Source organism: Anticarsia gemmatalis, chromosome 7 (assembly GCF_050436995.1).
Source record: "Anticarsia gemmatalis isolate Benzon Research Colony breed Stoneville strain chromosome 7, ilAntGemm2 primary, whole genome shotgun sequence".
NCBI classification, from domain to species: domain Eukaryota; kingdom Metazoa; phylum Arthropoda; class Insecta; order Lepidoptera; family Erebidae; genus Anticarsia; species Anticarsia gemmatalis.
In genome coordinates, this window is record NC_134751.1 from 7,352,902 (window position 1) to 7,370,326 (window position 17,425).

Genomic DNA, 17,425 nt, shown 5'->3' on the forward strand with positions numbered 1-17,425 from the left:
GATGTAGTCAATGAGACATGTCATTATAGCAAAGTTTTACTTAGCTAAAGTATTATGAGATGAGTCCTAAGTTGGAAGCGTCCATTCGACGTCGCTACACAGGCAATAAAGCTCTGTTGAAAACCACTTAACAGGATTGATTCAGACCATTTACCATTCTATAAACAAACACAACCTTTCCATTATGGTAAATTATAAAACCTTTTAGCAAATCGAAATCGAAGAAAAAGGAGCGGTCTGAATTGAAGCTATTGGATATTATTATTTAAATAGGTTGGTTTCTAGCGCCGAATTAATGTTGTACGTAAAATTTCATGATGAAAATAATTAAAAATGTTTGAACTTAACACTCTTGGATAACGTAGTGAACTTAAAGCCTTACCTTTACCCTTTCTCGTTGCGGGATATATTTCCTTGTATCCTTGTTTCCAGTATTGGAATTAAACAAATTGCTTAACATCACTGTTATTTCAAAATTATGATGATAACGTTTAAAAACTAAGTAGGTACACCTACATAAATTTAAAGGAAATGTTTTGTTTAGACTGTCTAAAGAAACTATTTACTAAGACCCTGTTTATTACTGTACCTATTATGTTCATGAACATAATGTGAACTGTAAAGCAATACTGTAAAGTTTTAAAGAATTCCTTTAGCTTTCATTAATGAAATGCATGTTCAAACATGTTTTTTAGGTACATAAAAGTACCTAAAAAACATGTTGAAATAATTACTCGTAACATTTGTTATAATAAGAAGAAGATAACAAACGCGATCTATGTAAGTATTTTTGTCTGAAGAGTGAAGACTGTCCTCTCTCCAGTTGTTACGCATATTAAAATATCAATAAATTCTGCTATTACAAAAGGGCTAAATAAACTTCTTAGACCATTGGTTGCATTGTTATTATAATCAAACCCGCGCGTGAGAATTTTTATGTCTGAAATATGTAATACTCTTGTACGAAAATTAAAAGATTGAGTCAGAGACATCTGTTGCCTAAAAGATAAACTAATGCGCTTTGTTGTGACTCTACAGCACACTAGATGGCACACACCTACGAACTTTTTAAAACCAATTTTACTTCTGCAAAATCAAACTACAACATCAAAATATAAATTTTGATGTTGTAATTTGATTTGTATTTTTATAACCAGCCTTATATAGCAACTATAAAGTAAAAGCTCTGTAGTTATTTACTCACTTTTGTTAAGTTTGTTACGTACTTTCAAATTGTTTATTTAAACAATGTTATTAAAAAGTCAAGCGCTTAAATAAGTATGGGTAGCGTGCGATTTACGCGCAAACTAATAGCAATATGATTTGCGCGCGAAATTATGGCAACAAGTTTGATGTCATTATGTGTCAGATTGTATTGCTTGCTGTCAAATTAGTTGTATCTTTTGACGGCACGTTGTTTGAAATAAATAATTCTGCGAAAAACAAAGTAATTGATGTTTAGAGGCCTTATCTTTTAATTATTGAGAGAGTAGTGACTCCAAAAAATGCCTACCACTCGGAAAAAAGTGATAAAAACCGTTTACAAAGATGAGAATAGTGACGAGGAAGAAGGCGGCGATTTTAGCGATTCCGGTTCGGAAGCAAAGATTTCTGAAGCATCTAGTTCTGAGGAAGAAGATATTGCGTCAGAACACTCGTCTGGAGATGAATTTGATCAGAAATCAAGCGGAAGAGCACCGTCACGAAAATGCCCGCCAAAAAAACCGAAGTTTACAAAAACATTAATGAAAAAGCTGAGTAAACAAATGTCCGCGGGCGGTGAAGTTGAAAATCCAGAGCCGTCCCCCGCACTTTTCTCAATAAAAGATCTTACTGAAGCTGACAAATTACTGCCGCCTATATTAAATTTGTCGGAAAGTGGTAAGTCTTTATGTTACAAAAAAAAACAACATGCGAAAATATTGCACAACATTTGTTAACAGAGTAACTAAACATGTTGAGACTTGATTCTGTAGCAAGTTTTATCACTAAAAAAATCTTTTGGTAATGTTTGTTGTTTTGTGTGTCAGATAGCAGTGATGATGAAGAGTCTCCACCTAAGACTTCAAACAAAAGCCACACCAGTTCATTACAGCTCACTAAACAGAGTCATGACAGTGATAATGAAGCTAATACTGAATATAAAGATGTAAGTATGAATTAAAATTCTATGTAAAACCTTTTGTTAATAGCTATATTTATTTAAATCCTTTGAGTTTTTATTCAAAGTGGACAGTCAAACACTTAATAGCAAAATGTTATTAAGGACAATATAAAATAATAATATTGGGCTACCTTATAATTTATTTCATAATAATACAAGTCCTACACTATGAAATACAACTATTGTATTATGAAGCATTTAGTTTTGTTTGTTCTGTAGATAATATTGTTTTTTTTTATCAATTGATTTGTTATTATTTGTATGAAAAACACACTGATACTTTACCCCTGTATTTTAAGGTATGGTCAAACAACATGCAAGATGACAGCGAAGAGATCGCCAAAAAGACATTTATGGAGCTCGAACAACATAAGTCCAAAATCGAAGAGACTAAAGCTACTTTACAGAACTACACATTGAAGATGCAAACACAGGAGTCTGATGTAAAAGATTTGCTAGCATTGGGTGAAGAGGCATCACCGAAGCAAGAGCCAGGAGTTATTACTAAGAAACCTAAGTTTAAAAGGCGAAAGAATGATAGTGACTCTGAAATGGAGGACTGGGAAGAAGTTCAAGGTAATAACTGTTTATTTCTGACCAATTAATGTGTGGTTTTTATATATTTTAAAGAGTAGCATATTTTACAGATAGGTACCTACCTATTTTAAGTATTAGTTTAGGCTTTGTAATAATTCAGATGCAAGTACGAACTAAAAAAAAAAATTGGCATTTGGCATTACTTGGATATATCATAACAATTTACAGTTTTCAGAAAAATTACATATGCAATAATTATAATATTTTTAAGTTATACTACTACAGTTAACTATTTTTGAATGACTTTTTCAGAAACAAAAACGATACCTCAGCAGGGTATACAACTATTTGTTGAATTTCCTGAAGCTGGTTGTAGAAAAAGCAAAAAGGTTGATGTTGAGATGATGATGAAAAGAAAAATAAACAGAGTAAAGAAAGAATATCAAGTATACATGCACAAAGTACATGTTCTATGTTGGTTAGGTCATGGCAACTATGTTAGCAGGGTATTAAATGATCAGGAACTTATGGCGGCTGCACTCTCACTTGTACCATCAAAAGAGTGCTATCCCGGTGAAAGAGTTGACATGAAGTACGTAGAACAGATAACAACTTGGTACAAAGATAAATTAACACTCAAACAAGACAAAAATGAAGATAAATTTAAACCTAAAGCACCTCCTCTGAAAACTATACTCTTAGATCTAATTAAGAGAAGGATAGTAACCAGTAAAAAGTATTTGGTCTTGATATTTGTTGCTATGTTGCGTGCCCTCGGTCTACAATGTCGTATTATGTTTAATTTTGTCACTTTACCTATTAAACCGCCTGCTACTGAATTATGTTCTCTTGCAACAAAACCTAAGGGTGAGAAGACAGCTGACACTAGTCAATCTAAAACTGCAGTTGAAAAAAGCAAGGCAACTCCTAAACCAAAGGCAGCAGTGGAAAAAAAAGACAAACAGGAACCAAAAGCAAGTACCAGTAAATCTAAACCCAAAAAACAAAAAATCGCGCAAGTTGATGGAAATTACGATAGCTGTTCTAGTGATGAGGATATGGAAGTAGACTGGCGTGATGACTTTCTTGGCAAAGATTACGGAAATATTATGCAAGTGGATGGTAATGACGACGCTCCTAGTGGCAGAAGTATGAGATCAACAAAAAGACCAAAAGCCGATGCTACAGGGAAACTGGAAGAAGAAGATGTATCACCACCTAAAATACCGAGGAAAATGACAGGGCGCAGATCACCGAAACCACCTGCTAAAGCTACACCTATTGAAGATAAAGTGGTAGAACCAAATAAAAGATCACAGAGAGGGAAGAAAACAGTTGTTGCAGATGAAAAACCTGTTACTGGTGATAATAATCCCAAACCAAACAGTACTAATGCTAAAGCACCTTCTAGAAGTTCAGCAAGAAATCAGAAACCACAGGTTGAAAGTGACAATAGTTCTTCACAGAAAGAAAATAAAAGCACAGATAACAAGAAGGCAGCCAGTACTAATTCTAGGAGTCGAGCTGTAAAGAATACTGATACATCAAATTCTACTGATAAAAAAGTAGATGTACCTAAAATAACTGTTACAGATGAAAATAAAAAAGATGTTGCCAGTAAGTATTTTGAAGATACGAAACCTACTCCGAAACTCAGTCGGTTGTCTAGAAAACGATCACAAACTACGAATCCCGGCAGCTCTAATAGTACAACTAAAGTGGAAGAAAAAGAAACAATTGAGAAACCAAAAAGCAGAACAAAGAGTGCCCCAGGTACTGCAGTAGAAAAGAGTAAATATTTTGAAACTGTCAAAACCGAGAAAGTCACGCCTAAACGACAGCCACGTAAAGTGAAAGAACAGTTGGAAGACAGACAGAGAGTCAGTCATAGAGATCTTGGAAAGAATAGTAATAAGAAACCTCAAATGGATATTACTGGAGATTTAGTTGATCTAATCAAAGGCAGAGTCAAAGATGCTAAAATAGAAGCAAAGAAAGGACTTGTTAAAGGTAAGACTGTTGAACTTATTGTTGTTAAATTAAGGACCTGTTTTACAGCTACTGGATAAGTGTCAGATAACCTACCTAATAGGTAAAGTGGGAGAAAAAACTGTCTGCTTATCCAAAAATAAGGAAACTAGATAAAACAGTATATTTTCCAATAATACATGTATTCTTATGTCATTTTAGAGAAAATTAAAAAGGAATCGGATGAAGACAGTGACTATTTACCAGTGGAAGATCCCAAACGTAACAATTCAGACAGTGATGATGACTTCAAACCAGTTAAAATAAGTCCGAAACCAAGCACAAGTCGCCGCCTTGATAGACGAGTAATATCGTCATCGGTTGATGAACCGATCAAGAAGAACAAGATTGATGTGTGGTGTGAAATATATGTTGAAGAATTGGAACAGTGGATCTCTGTTGATGTTATTAAAGGGAAAATACATTCAACTGGTGATTTATATGTAAGTTTTACTACACTACACTAGTGTATTTTTTTATGAATTTTTTGCTGAATTCGGGTATAGGAATGTGTATTGTTAAGACTTCTAGAGTTCAAATCTTTTTTACAAATTATTTTATAGACACCTTAGGATAAGACTCATTATAGTTTTTAAGAAAAATCATTAAGCTTAAGGCTTCAATCAAAACCTGATCTGTATTATAACAGAATTTTCGAAAACTTAAATTATTTTCAGAGTAATGCAACCCATCCAGTATGCTACATCGTCGGTTGGGACAATAACAACTACTTAAAGGACCTGACTCGCAAGTATGTGCCGCAGTACAACACGGTCACTCGTAAACAGCGCGCGGAGCCTCTGTGGTGGGACAAGGCGATTAAACCCTACCTCGGACCTAAGACAGCCCGCGATAGAGAGGAAGACGAGTACTTGGATAGAATGCAGCTAGAAGCACCTTTACCTAAGAGCATTGCTGAGTTAGTATCTAAATATCATTTTACGATCATATCTAATATAATACTATTTATTTATTTATTTAATATGAAACTGTATTAGTGCTACTGCTGATATACTTGCTACCAATTTAACAGCAGCTTGTCCCATAAGTTCGATTAATATATGAACAGATTATTTTACATTTTCAATATTTTAATTTGACTGCTATCATTGCATTTGACATGATCAATTAAGTCAAAGTAAATTTAAAGTAACCATTAACTTTAGAAAAGCATTTGCTATAAATACTATTTTTTAAGAAAATAAGACATTTTCTAAAAATATTTTCAGATACAAAAATCATCCGCTCTACGCGTTAAAGCGCCACTTACTGAAGTTCGAGGCGATCTACCCGCCTGACGCGGCCGTACTAGGCTTTGTACGTGGCGAGCCCGTGTACGCACGTGACTGCGTGTACGTGTGCCGGTCAAGGGACACCTGGCTCAAAGAAGCTAAGGTCGTTAAACTCGCACAAGAGCCGTACAAAGTTGTTAAAGCTAGACCTAAGTGGGATAAGGTAAGGATTTTAGTAGATTATCTCTTTTTAAAAGCTTTATTTGACTTGAAGACATTAGGAAGCATAAATCTAATTAAGGTGTAGAGTTTTTTCTAAATAATTAGCAATGCAGATAGAAATATGTGAACTCTTAATTAATTCATCACAATTGATTGTATTGCGATTTGTATTTCTGGTTCAGGAAAGTTTACTATTTTAATTTATGTTGCAACTGTCGCTCTTTAGTTTCTACATATGTGAAAAAAGATGTCATTCAATTTATTTATGTGTGATCAACTTAAAAAAATTGGAAGCTGTAACATGCTGTGCCGAGACATCCAGGCTAGTAACTATTGCCTATGTCAGCTTATATTATTCATCAATATATATTATTTATTCGACTTGTAATCATTAATTAAATATTGGCATTACCAATTCTCACAATATCTGTTTTTCCAGCTTTCAAACAAATTGATAACTGACAAGCCTTTGGAAGTGTTTGGTCCATGGCAAGTTCAAGATTACGAACCGCCGGTGGCAGAGAACGGCTTAGTACCGCGAAACGCTTACGGCAACGTCGAACTGTTCAAAGAATGCATGTTGCCTAAAGGAACTGTTCATATTAAATGTACGTATTTTTACAACAAGCGTATATCTATAAACAACTTTCAGAGTACTACAACCGACACTGAAATCCGACAAATTAGTAGAGAGCCAGATCTACGATTTATCTCGGTTATAATTACCTAGAGATAAGCAACGGTCAGCTGCAGAAGCCTTTATCTAAATTATAACTCTTTGTTCCTCCGCCCGATCCTTGCATACGAGGCTTATTACTAACTCGTTGGACTAGAAGTGTCATTCCGATCTTCTGATATTGTTGAAATAAGAACTGATAATCAACTAAAAATATGATTCGTAATCATGTTAGCATTTTATTCTACTGGTATAAAAATGATATTTTGTCCATTAACATGAGTTTTCTATGTTATTTTCAGTGCCCGGTCTGAACAGAGTTGCAAAGAAACTGAATATAGATTGCGCCCCGGCGATGACTGGTTTTGATTTCAACGGTGGCTGGTCCCATCCTGTGTACGATGGATTTGTCGTATGTCAAGAGTTTGAAGAAATTATCGTCGATGCTTGGACGAAGGTATGTGTATATATCTTTACAATTTGAACCAAAATGTTTGTATAGCTCTAATTTTAATTCGCATTATTAAAAAAATATTTGCTTTTCAGGATCAAGAGGAACAAGAACGCAGAGAGCTTGAAAAAACAGAAATGCGTGTCTATGGCAACTGGAGACGATTAATTAAGAGTTTACTTATTCGTGAACGACTCAAACTTAAATATGGTTTTGAAGAGCCTAGCACGTCAGAGACTGGTAAAGGCAAGGCGAAGGGACCGAGGTTGGTTGTAAAGAAAAAGTCATGAACATGAGTTCTTGAAAGCTTGAGTAAGTTGTACGGATGTGTCGATTAGATTATGCTTTAATATTAATTACCTGAGGGGCGATTTCCTATTTCTATCAAGACAGCCATTGGAGGGCCATTGGTTAGCGCCTCTATTTGTTTTTAAAAAACTTAGTTTTTTTTCATAAACTTATTCCAGATGTCATATCTTGACAGGTAATAAACGAATTGCGATTATATCAAGATTCGGAAATCGCTCCAATCCAAGTAAAAGCGATGGTCTTGCATCACGAGATTTAAGGCCTGTTTCACAGTATAGAAAAAAGTGTCAGATTACCTATCTGCTGGATTAAGTGACATGTTCTTCATTAACAGTTTCTTCATTAAAAGTAACGGTAGTTTTTAATTTACTTTACTTTGACTGTTACTTTTGATGACGAAAATGGCTGTTAATGAATGAAAACAACTGTCAGAATATGATACTGTCAGATATCCAGTGGAGAAACCGGGCCTTATAGTTTTTAATGAGTATAATTAATTATTGTGATCACTTAATAATATTGTTATTTTAATGAATTAATGTGTTGTGATACTTTTGCAATATAAAAGTATTTTTACTATTTGAAATTGTTAGATTAGTATTAAGTCCCACCTAAAATTGTTTATGTTTTTTTTTCTTGTTTATTGTTTCACCATTGTCAGTACCTGCCAGTTTGTTCTTAAATGTTCGAGGTGATTGTGGGATGAGTTTTTTGTAGAGCGGCACAATTTTTTCGTACTTTCGAGAATAATGCCTTGAGATGTACCAAATTCATCGAATTATTTAATAGTTTTAACCAGTAATCAAAGCACTTACGCTAACTTCGTAATGCCCTGTATATAAATGACTAAAAAAATGTTTTGATTTAGTTATGTACAGCATATAAAACTGTTATTAATTAATTTTGTGTCGATTCGTTTGATTTATATTCGAAGAAGAATCTAAAATCATGTGTGTACGTTAATTTTTATCACCGCTTTAGTTAAAGGGAAGGAACGCTTCCATCTATTCCCATTTCGTCGTATATTTTTGGAGATTTTAAACGCAAGAAAAATAATGTTCGCTTAGACTACATTATTTTTTTTAATATTTTGTTTGTACATCTCTAATGCCTCATTTTAAAGTAGTCGTTGTATACGACCACAAACCATAGCTACCTCAGTTATTATTATGTATTTGTAAATAATATTATTATAATAACAGGCTCTAGGTAAAGTGAATATTCATTTTAATTGTGTTGTAATTTTAAACCTATAAGAATGTCTTGTTTGTGTTATTTTAAACTTTGCCTGTGTAATTATGCATCACATTTTATACAATTGGATTGTTTTACCTTCGAGTTAATTGTTTTTATACACTGTATATTAAAAATAAAATTTTTGAATGCATTTGCTCTTTTTATTTTTTAATCGTGACGTTTGGAACTAGGTAATTTGATAAAGACAACAATATTATGTCGAATATTTATTTAATAAAAATTATAACTTATACAAATTTTGTTTATTATACCATAGTTATGCAATAAGCTGCTTTAAATCTTTACATTAAACCTCATTTTATGTGCTTGTTAGATATATATAATAGCAAAAGCTCAAAAAGCGTAATATACGTATGTAGTTAAAATTTACTGGCTTAATATCGTGCCTCAAGTAAATTACAAAATTATGTACAAAAATCTTTGGTGTATAAAAATATGTATAGACACTTCAGATCTTATTAATCAAGATCTGGTCGGTCGAAACGATTACAATTATTTGCAATCTTGTCCGCGTTTACAGGATAGTTCTTGCACATACCTTCATATCACAATGTGATAAATATAAGGTATATACCACAATGCCATCATTTCTTTTTTTTTTTCATTTTTCATACATTTTTTATTGTTGATGTTTAACAAATTATTTATAACTCTTACATAACTACATTAAGTCTATTTACCTTATGTACTACAATATTTTATAACGAACATGTAAACTAAGGGCCCAGACACATTCATCACAATTTGTACATTATTTTATGAAAGGAATGTAACCTTTAATTTATACTTTCGTAACAAAATATTTGTGCTCAAAGGCTCTATTACCATTTATTTTATTAGTCTCTTTGTGAAATAATTAGGTATCAATCATTATTAAATCCAGTTTAATAAATGATATGATAATCCGCCAAGCTAGGTAGCAATGCACAGTAGATTAGATTCCTTTCACGCTACCATTATTTCTAAATGGTTCCTATAAAGACCAGCTTCATAGATTACTTTATGCCATGGTCAATGTGCCTGCGCCCATACCGAATCCTACACCCTTAGGACCGAAGTTCCTGCCATAACAACTTCGGCAGTAGATTTCACCGTTGGGTCCGTCGTTTAAGTTGGTTGAATCCTGCAACAATACATAATTGAAAATGAAATTGAAGCCTGACCAGTTCTATTTTTCTTACGAATTTTAATAGCTGGATAAATATCCAAGTGTTCAAATACATCTAAACTCTAAGGTTACAAAAAAACACAAACTGTCAAAGTTGCGTTCCATGTTAAGGATATGCATGTTGTTAAGTTCGCATCTTTGCAAACATTTAAAGCATTATTTATTGCATCTCTGTTATTGACATGTGATTAGAAAGAGGTGAAAAGGATATAAATTTTAGCTTCAAATTTTAGGAATGACGTGTATCAATAACTTTAACATTAGATCTGAATGTTTTTAAGTTATCTTGTGTGTTTCTGATAGTTTGAACAAAAAATAGGAATCATGAGGTCGTCGGAGCATATTGCCGTGTTTCTGTGCATTGCATTACATTTATTCAAACTGAACAAAGCGGAATTTTCGAGTGAAGACTGTGCTTCTCTTGGGTTCATAAAAGCTAATCTATTATGTTCCTCCTGCGATCAATTGAAGGATTTTGGCTTAGAACAGCTAATGGCTCACTGTAAGGAATGTTGCCATCGGGATGAAACTGCGCCTAAAGAGAAAATATATGCTCGTGCAGTGTTAGAAGTTTGCACTTGTAAGTTCCCGGCTTATCCGCAGATCCAAGCATTTGTGAAGAGCGACAGACCGGCTAAGTTCCCTAATCTACAAATAAAGTATGTACGAGGCTTAGACCCTATAATCAAGTTAATGGACAAAGATGGTATTGTTAAGGACACAGTCGCTATTGAGAAGTGGAATACTGACTCTGTGGAAGAATTCTTGAATGCTCACCTCGAAAAAGAACAAGATGATGAACCTGATTACTTAAAAACCAATCAAATATAAGTGTAATTTTTGTTGTACCTAGTAAAGTGTTTAATTAAGTCTATTTGGTTTTTGATTTTTGACCTAGTTTCTAAATAATATTCAAATCATAACTAATACTTACAAGAGATCTATGGCAATCCGCACATGAGAAGCACCGTTTGTGCCATGTGCCATTCTTGGAGTGCATTTGTTCTGCAGCATATACTGGGAATCCACAGCGAGGGCAACCCTGTCCTTTGGCTGCTTTCTGTCCAGTGAAGGGAAGTTGCTCATTGCTGGAAAAATAATAAGATTGATTATTTGAATTGGGAGCAGGTTTCTTTTAAGACTAATCAAGCATGACTGAGTAATTATTTAGATTTTGATGCTTTAGTATATTTGAACTTACAACAGGATTTGTACTACAATGATATGCTACAATTTTAGAATTGAATTCAGAAGTTTGACTGAAAGGAACTGTCCTATAGAACTCTAATACTTTGGATATAGTCTTTGATATTGAATTATAAAACTTACTAGGTAACAGCGGGTTCAGCATCAGTGGAGACAAGGGTGGGAGCGTGGCCGTAACCGAATCCCTTGGGCCCGAAGAGCTTAGCGTAGCAAGCGCGGCAGTGGATCTCCTTGTCAGGGCCGTCGCAAGCCAGCATCGAGTCCAAGGGTCTGTGGCACTCCGCACAGTTGAAGCACTTCTTGTGCCACATCTAAAACAAAAAATAACAATATTGTATTTAAGCATAACAGTGGCGATTCTAATGATTTAGAGCTTTCATTTCGAATATTATTTAAATAATTTTTTTCTCAAATAGTCAATTTAAAGCTCCAGGTTATTGACCCCTATTTAAGAATAGCCATAAGGTACATTATTTAAAACGAACTGCTAAAGATGTCGAACTTTTCGTTTTTATTTGATGAATACTTACAGTGCCCTTCGCTAATTGTTGCTCAGCAGCAAAGACCATGCCGCCGCAACGTGGGCAGCCTTGTCCCTTGGGCGCCTTGATTGAGGTGGTATCGGGGTTGTAGAAAGGACGGCTGGCTGAGATTTCATCCTCGCTGTTAACAAAGGTAAAAACAGTTAGATTTCTCATTAAGATATAGAAGCTCGCGTCTTACAATGTACACAAACTCATGTGGAAACTTACGTCAAGCCATCGGTCTGCAGGAAACCAGAGCCGCAAGCAAAGCCGTAACCGTGGGGTCCCCATTTCTTGCCGTAGCAAGTCTTGCAGTAGACTTCGGAGTCAGGTCCGTCGCAAGCGATGATGGAGTCCAAGGTCTTGGTGCAGTCACGGCACTTGAAACACTTGCGATGCCATTCACGGCCCTTCGCAAGAACTTGTTCAGCAGCGAACACAACGCCACCACAACGGGGGCAACCTTTGCCAGGAGGGGCCTTGATGGAGGCCGTATCAATTACCGTTGTCTTAGGTGCCTGTTCACTGTGGAAAAAGTTAGGAAATTAAGACAATTGCTTATTTGACTGTAGATCGAAAAATTAAAAGAGACAAAGGTTTATTAGCACATACAAGTCACTATTAAACACTTATGTTTTAAATGAATAGATCTCAAAATGATGTTAGAAACATTATTTATGTACTTAATAACATATTTAGAACATTGAGATAAATTAATCTTCATTCAGGTTACACGAGAACTTTATTTTAATGCCAGGTAATATGCTAGTGGAAAAGTTTGGTAGAGTGGCTATTGCTAAAACCGGCAAAGAAATAAGTATGAGAAGACATGACGTGATTGATTCTGCACTAGGTAGCAATTTTTTATTATTTTCAGTGTTTTTAACTGCTTACAGGTATGTGTGTCTTAATTATCAGCCTATGCAGTGTTCGAGTATCTATTGTAAAATAAAAATAAACATTCAACTGTTTCCACCCACTTATTTCGATCAGTCCCCGAATTAAACCTATAAAATCGTATTATCTTTGTTGCGTAATGATTGTATCAAAGTAATGAATGATCTCAAATCCACGCAACTCATTAATAAAGATATACGGGTGAATCCACATCCATCTGAACACATGTTGTAAGCTCAAAGCGCGTGGCTACTGGCTAGTCGCGCCGATATTAAAATTAGTCCGATCGAGAGCGGAGAGCGCGTTCTATTTTCACGTTGGCATGTTGCCATCTCTTGTTTGTATTATAAGCTGTTTTTATGAAAGTGACTATGCGATGGAAATAACCTAAACCTGTCATGTAACCTGAGAAGTATACGTAATGTTACTGGAGTTTCTGTCCAAAATAACTCGTGTCAAGTGAAACATATGGTGTGTTAAGCAATGAATGTTACGATGATTTGTCGGACATTAGGATAACAACAAAAACTATTTGCTGAAGCAGTCTATAAGCAAATAGGTACATTATTAGATGAGTCGGTTAATGTTAATGAAAACTTGGGAGAGAACAGTCCTATAGACTGTATCGTTCAAGATCTCGGTAACACACCGACGATGTACCTTTGCCATTCCATGTCCTTTATATCACACATAAGACCCAGGCTTGACATGCCTCCATGGCCTACACCTCTTGGACCAAATTTTACTGCGTAGCATCCTACAGCAAAAGCAAAGCGTTATTATTGCATCTGAGGAGCACACAGCGTCGCACGCAAACATTTATTGTACAATGTGTCAAAAGCTGTGCCCTCGCCAGATGAGTCACACGACCTCAAGCGGTTCTTACCCATTGGCGTAAGGGTCACTCTGCAATACACCCGCTCCTTTTCCGTAACCATATCCCTTAGGACCAAACTTCTTCCCATAACATACTACAGAGAAAAACATTTGATTAAAACCACGAAAAGAAAGGAGATGAACATGCAATTAAGTTAATTATTGTAATCACTCACAAAGGTTTAAATAAATACGTAGGTATTATGTAAACTGTTTTAAGTATTAATAAATAAATATCATAATGTATAATAATGGGAGGAGGAACAAACCTTTGCAGTAAATGTCTTTGTCTGGGCCCTCGCAACAGTTTGTTGAGTCCAGCCGTTTAAAGCAGTCACCGCATTTGAAGCACTCCTTGTGCCACGCCTGGACATACAGTGAATAGTGAGGATACGTCGGGGCATGCGAGGGTGTTACTATTCTATAGGTTCACTCGTGTTACCACAATGTTACATGATGTTATTGCACATAATCGCAGGTGGGACATCAATCTTGACATAGAAATAGTTATTTAGATACCTCTACAGTATATTTCAAAGTCTGGTCCGTCACAATGCATCATTGAGTCAAGGGTCCTGTTGCAATTTAAGCATTTGAAGCATCGTCTGTGATAGCCCTACGGCACAACCACAATGAAGTTATTTTCTTTTTTCAGGTTTACGTTATACCTAGTATGTTATTCATGTTATGAAAGATATCTACTTATTAACTCATGTTGTTTTTTCTTATGTTACTATGACTTTATTATGGTATTACTTCGATAAGATACTTAAAATTGGAATAAGCAACTACAAATGAACTAATACATAATATATTAGGCAGCAGAAGCTGTTATACCTTCGAACACCATAGTTATAACTCAAGAATTTTAATGTCTTAAAGCAAGGTAATGTAACTCATAGATAATATTTAATATAGTGATTTATTTAAGTATAGTTTTTTCTTACCTTTCCGCGAGCTAACATCTGCTCGGCAGCGTATACGTAGCCACCGCATCGTGGGCATCCCTCGCCGGGGGGCGCCTTGGCGATAACGCGAGGCTCCAGACAAGCTCCGTTAGTCCTTACACCCCTGTATATATGCCGCAAATGAATTAATGTTCAACACAGTTCAGATAAAGCAACGTTGACAGAAGAACAGTTAAAAGCCTCTCAGGCACCGGAGAATCCGTTTGCCCCTACATTCTAGTATCGGCCACACGGATCGCGGCTAAGCAGTTGATGCCGGCGGCGCACCTCCGCCGTAATGGGAGAAGGTAAGGGCTCCCGGCCGCCCGCTCCGCATCGACCTCGCTATAGCACTACACATATCGATATAGAGGGCGCTTTCCTTATCCCATCACATATATTTACTATCAGTTAAAGCGAAGACTGAAGCGTTAGCCGGTTGTTAGACAAAGGGTCAGTAGCGAGGAAAGTTAATAACATAAGATGTCTTCGGTGCATGCCATCTAGGTGCGTCTGGAGCAGCGTTGCCAAGCCAAGGCTTACATACTGGTTTCTCACCGTGGCTTCTTCAGTTCGGGTCACCCCGTTGGGGAGGAAGGGATCGGTCGGGGCGGGAGTGCGCTCGAGCCGGCGCGCGCCCGGCTGCGGCATGGCGGGCGGGCGCCGGCCTCGACCGCGCTCCACGTCAAATATTACTAACTCAGGGTTGGTAGTCGACTATTTATTTATATATTTTTTTATGAATAATAAATAATACCGATGAACAAATTAAATTAAGCGATAGCGAATAAATAAACCTAACTAAAGTAATTTAAAGTACAGTATGGCGTGCGTTCGCGAGGCGTCCCTGGTTGGCCGAGATGTGTGTCGGCGACCCGCAAGATGTGCTGGACTGCTGCTCGCTCAATTCCTGTTGCGACATAAACGGAGACTGGTCATGCACGTGTCAGGCGGCGCGTAATGTACAGCCAGCGCGCGCTTTCTACATTATACGTATGAGTTTTTATGTACACGCGGTTAATGTTGTTACGCACGGGCCCGAAGGCCGGTCGTCGTTGCGACCTTCGATAAGGAAAGACCCTCAATGGCGCGGGCGGCGGGAGTGCGAAGAGGGCTCGTACTTACGCATTCTCTGCCTTCAGGTGGTCACCAGTGTCCATGGACAGGCAGCCAGCACCACCACCGAAGCCGTAGCCTTTGGGTCCGAATTTACGTGCGTGGCACACTTTGCAGTACAGTTCACCTTCGTGTTCTGAGCAGTTGGTCGAGTCGAGCAACTTCTGGCACAGGCCTGAATAACATAAACATTTCATAATCACACAAATGTAATACTTGATATTTTAATAGAGTCGCGTGTTCCAGTACATCCAAACTGAATTATTTTACCAATTCAAAACTATTTATTATTTTTAGGACTCATTTTATTGCGAGACTAGTTATATGCAATTTCGCATAGTGTATAACAGTTACGATGTAGAAAAATTGACTATTCGTATTTCAAACTATTGGGCAATTGAAATCTAAAATTCTCCCCTTTAATTTTTTTACTCAAAGTCTTCCAGACCACTCTTTTTATTTAACTGCTCTATCACATGAACTTGCAAAAGAAAGAAAAAATCATTTAATTGAAGGCTTAGTTCTCAGTTCTCTTCCAAGTTTTTTTTGATTTTGGTGAGATTGGAAAGTTTTTGCAAAATTTTGGATTTATTTATGAATTTACTTAATTTATGAAAATAAACAATACGAATAACTTACCGCACTTGAAGCACATTTTGTGCCATTTGAGTCCTCCGGCGACTCGCTCTTCGGCCGCGTATACTGATTTGCCGCATTTAGGGCACTTGGGGTTATCTGCTGGTTTGAAAGGCATTGTGCTCGCTTAACTTATCCTGTAACAAAATATTGCTAGTTCAGTTTACACATCAAATTAATCAACTGTCTTATCTGCTAAGAGGGTCAGGGCGAGGTGCAGGCGACTTGCACGCTGGCAGCTCACAACTGTCGCTTTACTCCCGAAGCACTCAGTGAACGCACCAGGTATCCTTGCTTGTCCATTAACATTCACTGTCACTATATTATCGTATGAAGTAACACATTCGGTAACACATTAGAACATTATTTGGATACGTTGTCAAATTTTATTCTAAATGCAACAGAAGTTGGCCGTAATCCAAGTCGCCTGCACCGCTTCAATCTCATCTGAACTGACACTTATTGCTCAACAAGCACGTTTGTTGGACGATATATTTGTTGCGCGGGCTTCCTGCGAATGCAGCAGCGGTTTAAAGAATGTAGCAAAATATGGAACGTAGGGCGGGCGGCGCGTGGGCCGATGCGCCTGCGCTCCTAATTTGGGGCGTTCAGGTAAAGTTACGTGCTGGAGCGTGCCGTTGCACCGCTAATAATAGTGCACATGGGAAGAGGCCGCAATCACACTCGCGCTTATGTTAAGTTATCGCTTGCGAGAAGGTTAAATAATTATCACTTTCACTGGAATAAGGACCTGTTCGTCGAAGTCGCTGCGGGATGAAGCTCCCGGACGCGTTTACAGTTCAGGGCTGTGATGCCGAGACTGCGGTGCGCGATGTTCGAATGATGCGCGAGGGCAGCGCTCGACCGTAGTCTATGCGCGAGTTGCACACGGCCCCAGTGGGGGGGCGACGCTCACCCGCCTGCGCCGCGAGCACCGCCACCACGCACCACCACCGTCCACCACCGCTAGCACCCCGCTCCACGTCATTCACATCCCTTATCTCAATCACTCACCCATACTTATCAGAAGATTTAAAACGAAAGTAAATAAGAATTTGAAATCCTTTTCATATCCTGTTTATTGTAAAATAATAAAGTCTTGAATTTTACTCAAAAAAAAAACGCTGAAACCGAAACTTTAGGTTGAACAAATGTCAACTTTTTAATAGACACGAACGT

At 36.9% G+C, this 17,425-nt stretch overlaps 3 protein-coding genes across 8 annotated transcripts; 2 read left to right on the plus strand and 1 right to left on the minus strand.

Annotated features, from left to right (window-relative positions):
- The first annotated feature begins 1,406 nt into the window (after nucleotides 1–1,406).
- Nucleotides 1,407–9,242, plus strand: Xpc (DNA repair protein complementing XP-C cells homolog). The gene is made up of 10 exons (XM_076116777.1): nucleotides 1,407–1,881; nucleotides 2,031–2,149; nucleotides 2,464–2,740; nucleotides 3,014–4,711; nucleotides 4,892–5,172; nucleotides 5,407–5,648; nucleotides 5,959–6,184; nucleotides 6,623–6,791; nucleotides 7,162–7,316; nucleotides 7,406–9,242. The coding sequence occupies exons 1-10, from the start codon at nucleotides 1,506–1,508 to the stop codon at nucleotides 7,598–7,600; spliced, it is 3,738 nt and encodes a 1,245-aa protein (XP_075972892.1). The 5' UTR covers nucleotides 1,407–1,505; the 3' UTR covers nucleotides 7,601–9,242.
- LOC142974453 (muscle LIM protein 1-like) lies at nucleotides 9,070–17,155 on the minus strand. Of its 6 annotated transcripts, none has more exons than XM_076116779.1 (11): nucleotides 16,998–17,155; nucleotides 16,250–16,383; nucleotides 15,620–15,785; nucleotides 14,495–14,618; nucleotides 13,817–13,913; nucleotides 13,332–13,428; nucleotides 12,003–12,299; nucleotides 11,781–11,913; nucleotides 11,374–11,561; nucleotides 10,979–11,132; nucleotides 9,070–9,999 (listed from the first exon to the last, which is right to left on the minus strand). In XM_076116779.1, the coding sequence occupies exons 2-11, from the start codon at nucleotides 16,362–16,364 to the stop codon at nucleotides 9,877–9,879; spliced, it is 1,494 nt and encodes a 497-aa protein (XP_075972894.1). In that variant the 5' UTR covers nucleotides 16,365–16,383; nucleotides 16,998–17,155; the 3' UTR covers nucleotides 9,070–9,876. The 6 variants fall into 6 exon arrangements, with proteins under 6 accessions (XP_075972894.1, XP_075972897.1, XP_075972895.1 ...); XM_076116782.1 differs by lacking the exon at nucleotides 13,332–13,428 and adding an exon at nucleotides 13,558–13,642; XM_076116780.1 differs by lacking the exon at nucleotides 13,817–13,913 and adding an exon at nucleotides 14,067–14,163.
- Nucleotides 10,276–10,918, plus strand: LOC142974456 (selenoprotein F). The gene has a single exon (XM_076116787.1). It carries the CDS (start codon nucleotides 10,369–10,371, stop codon nucleotides 10,873–10,875), a length of 507 nt encoding a protein of 168 aa, XP_075972902.1. The 5' UTR covers nucleotides 10,276–10,368; the 3' UTR covers nucleotides 10,876–10,918.
- Nucleotides 17,156–17,425: the final 270 nt, after the last annotated feature.

Excerpts from the sequence above, each read along its gene's own strand:
- Xpc (XM_076116777.1), top strand. The coding sequence starts at position 1,506 with ATGCCTACCACTCGGAAAAAAGTGATAAAAACCGTTTACAAAGATGAG. Across the intron at positions 2,150-2,463 it reads CTAATACTGAATATAAAGAT|GTATGGTCAAACAACATGCA; the intron begins GTAAGTATGAAT and ends CTGTATTTTAAG. Across the intron at positions 6,185-6,622 it reads CTAGACCTAAGTGGGATAAG|CTTTCAAACAAATTGATAAC; the intron begins GTAAGGATTTTA and ends CTGTTTTTCCAG.
- LOC142974456 (XM_076116787.1), top strand. The coding sequence starts at position 10,369 with ATGAGGTCGTCGGAGCATATTGCCGTGTTTCTGTGCATTGCATTACAT.
- LOC142974453 (XM_076116779.1), bottom strand. The coding sequence starts at position 16,364 with ATGCCTTTCAAACCAGCAGATAACCCCAAGTGCCCTAAATGCGGCAAA. Across the intron at positions 12,300-13,331 it reads AAGGACATGGAATGGCAAAG|TGAACAGGCACCTAAGACAA; the intron begins GTACATCGTCGG and ends CTTTTTCCACAG. Across the intron at positions 11,133-11,373 it reads GCTGAACCCGCTGTTACCTA|CAATGAGCAACTTCCCTTCA; the intron begins GTAAGTTTTATA and ends TTATTTTTCCAG.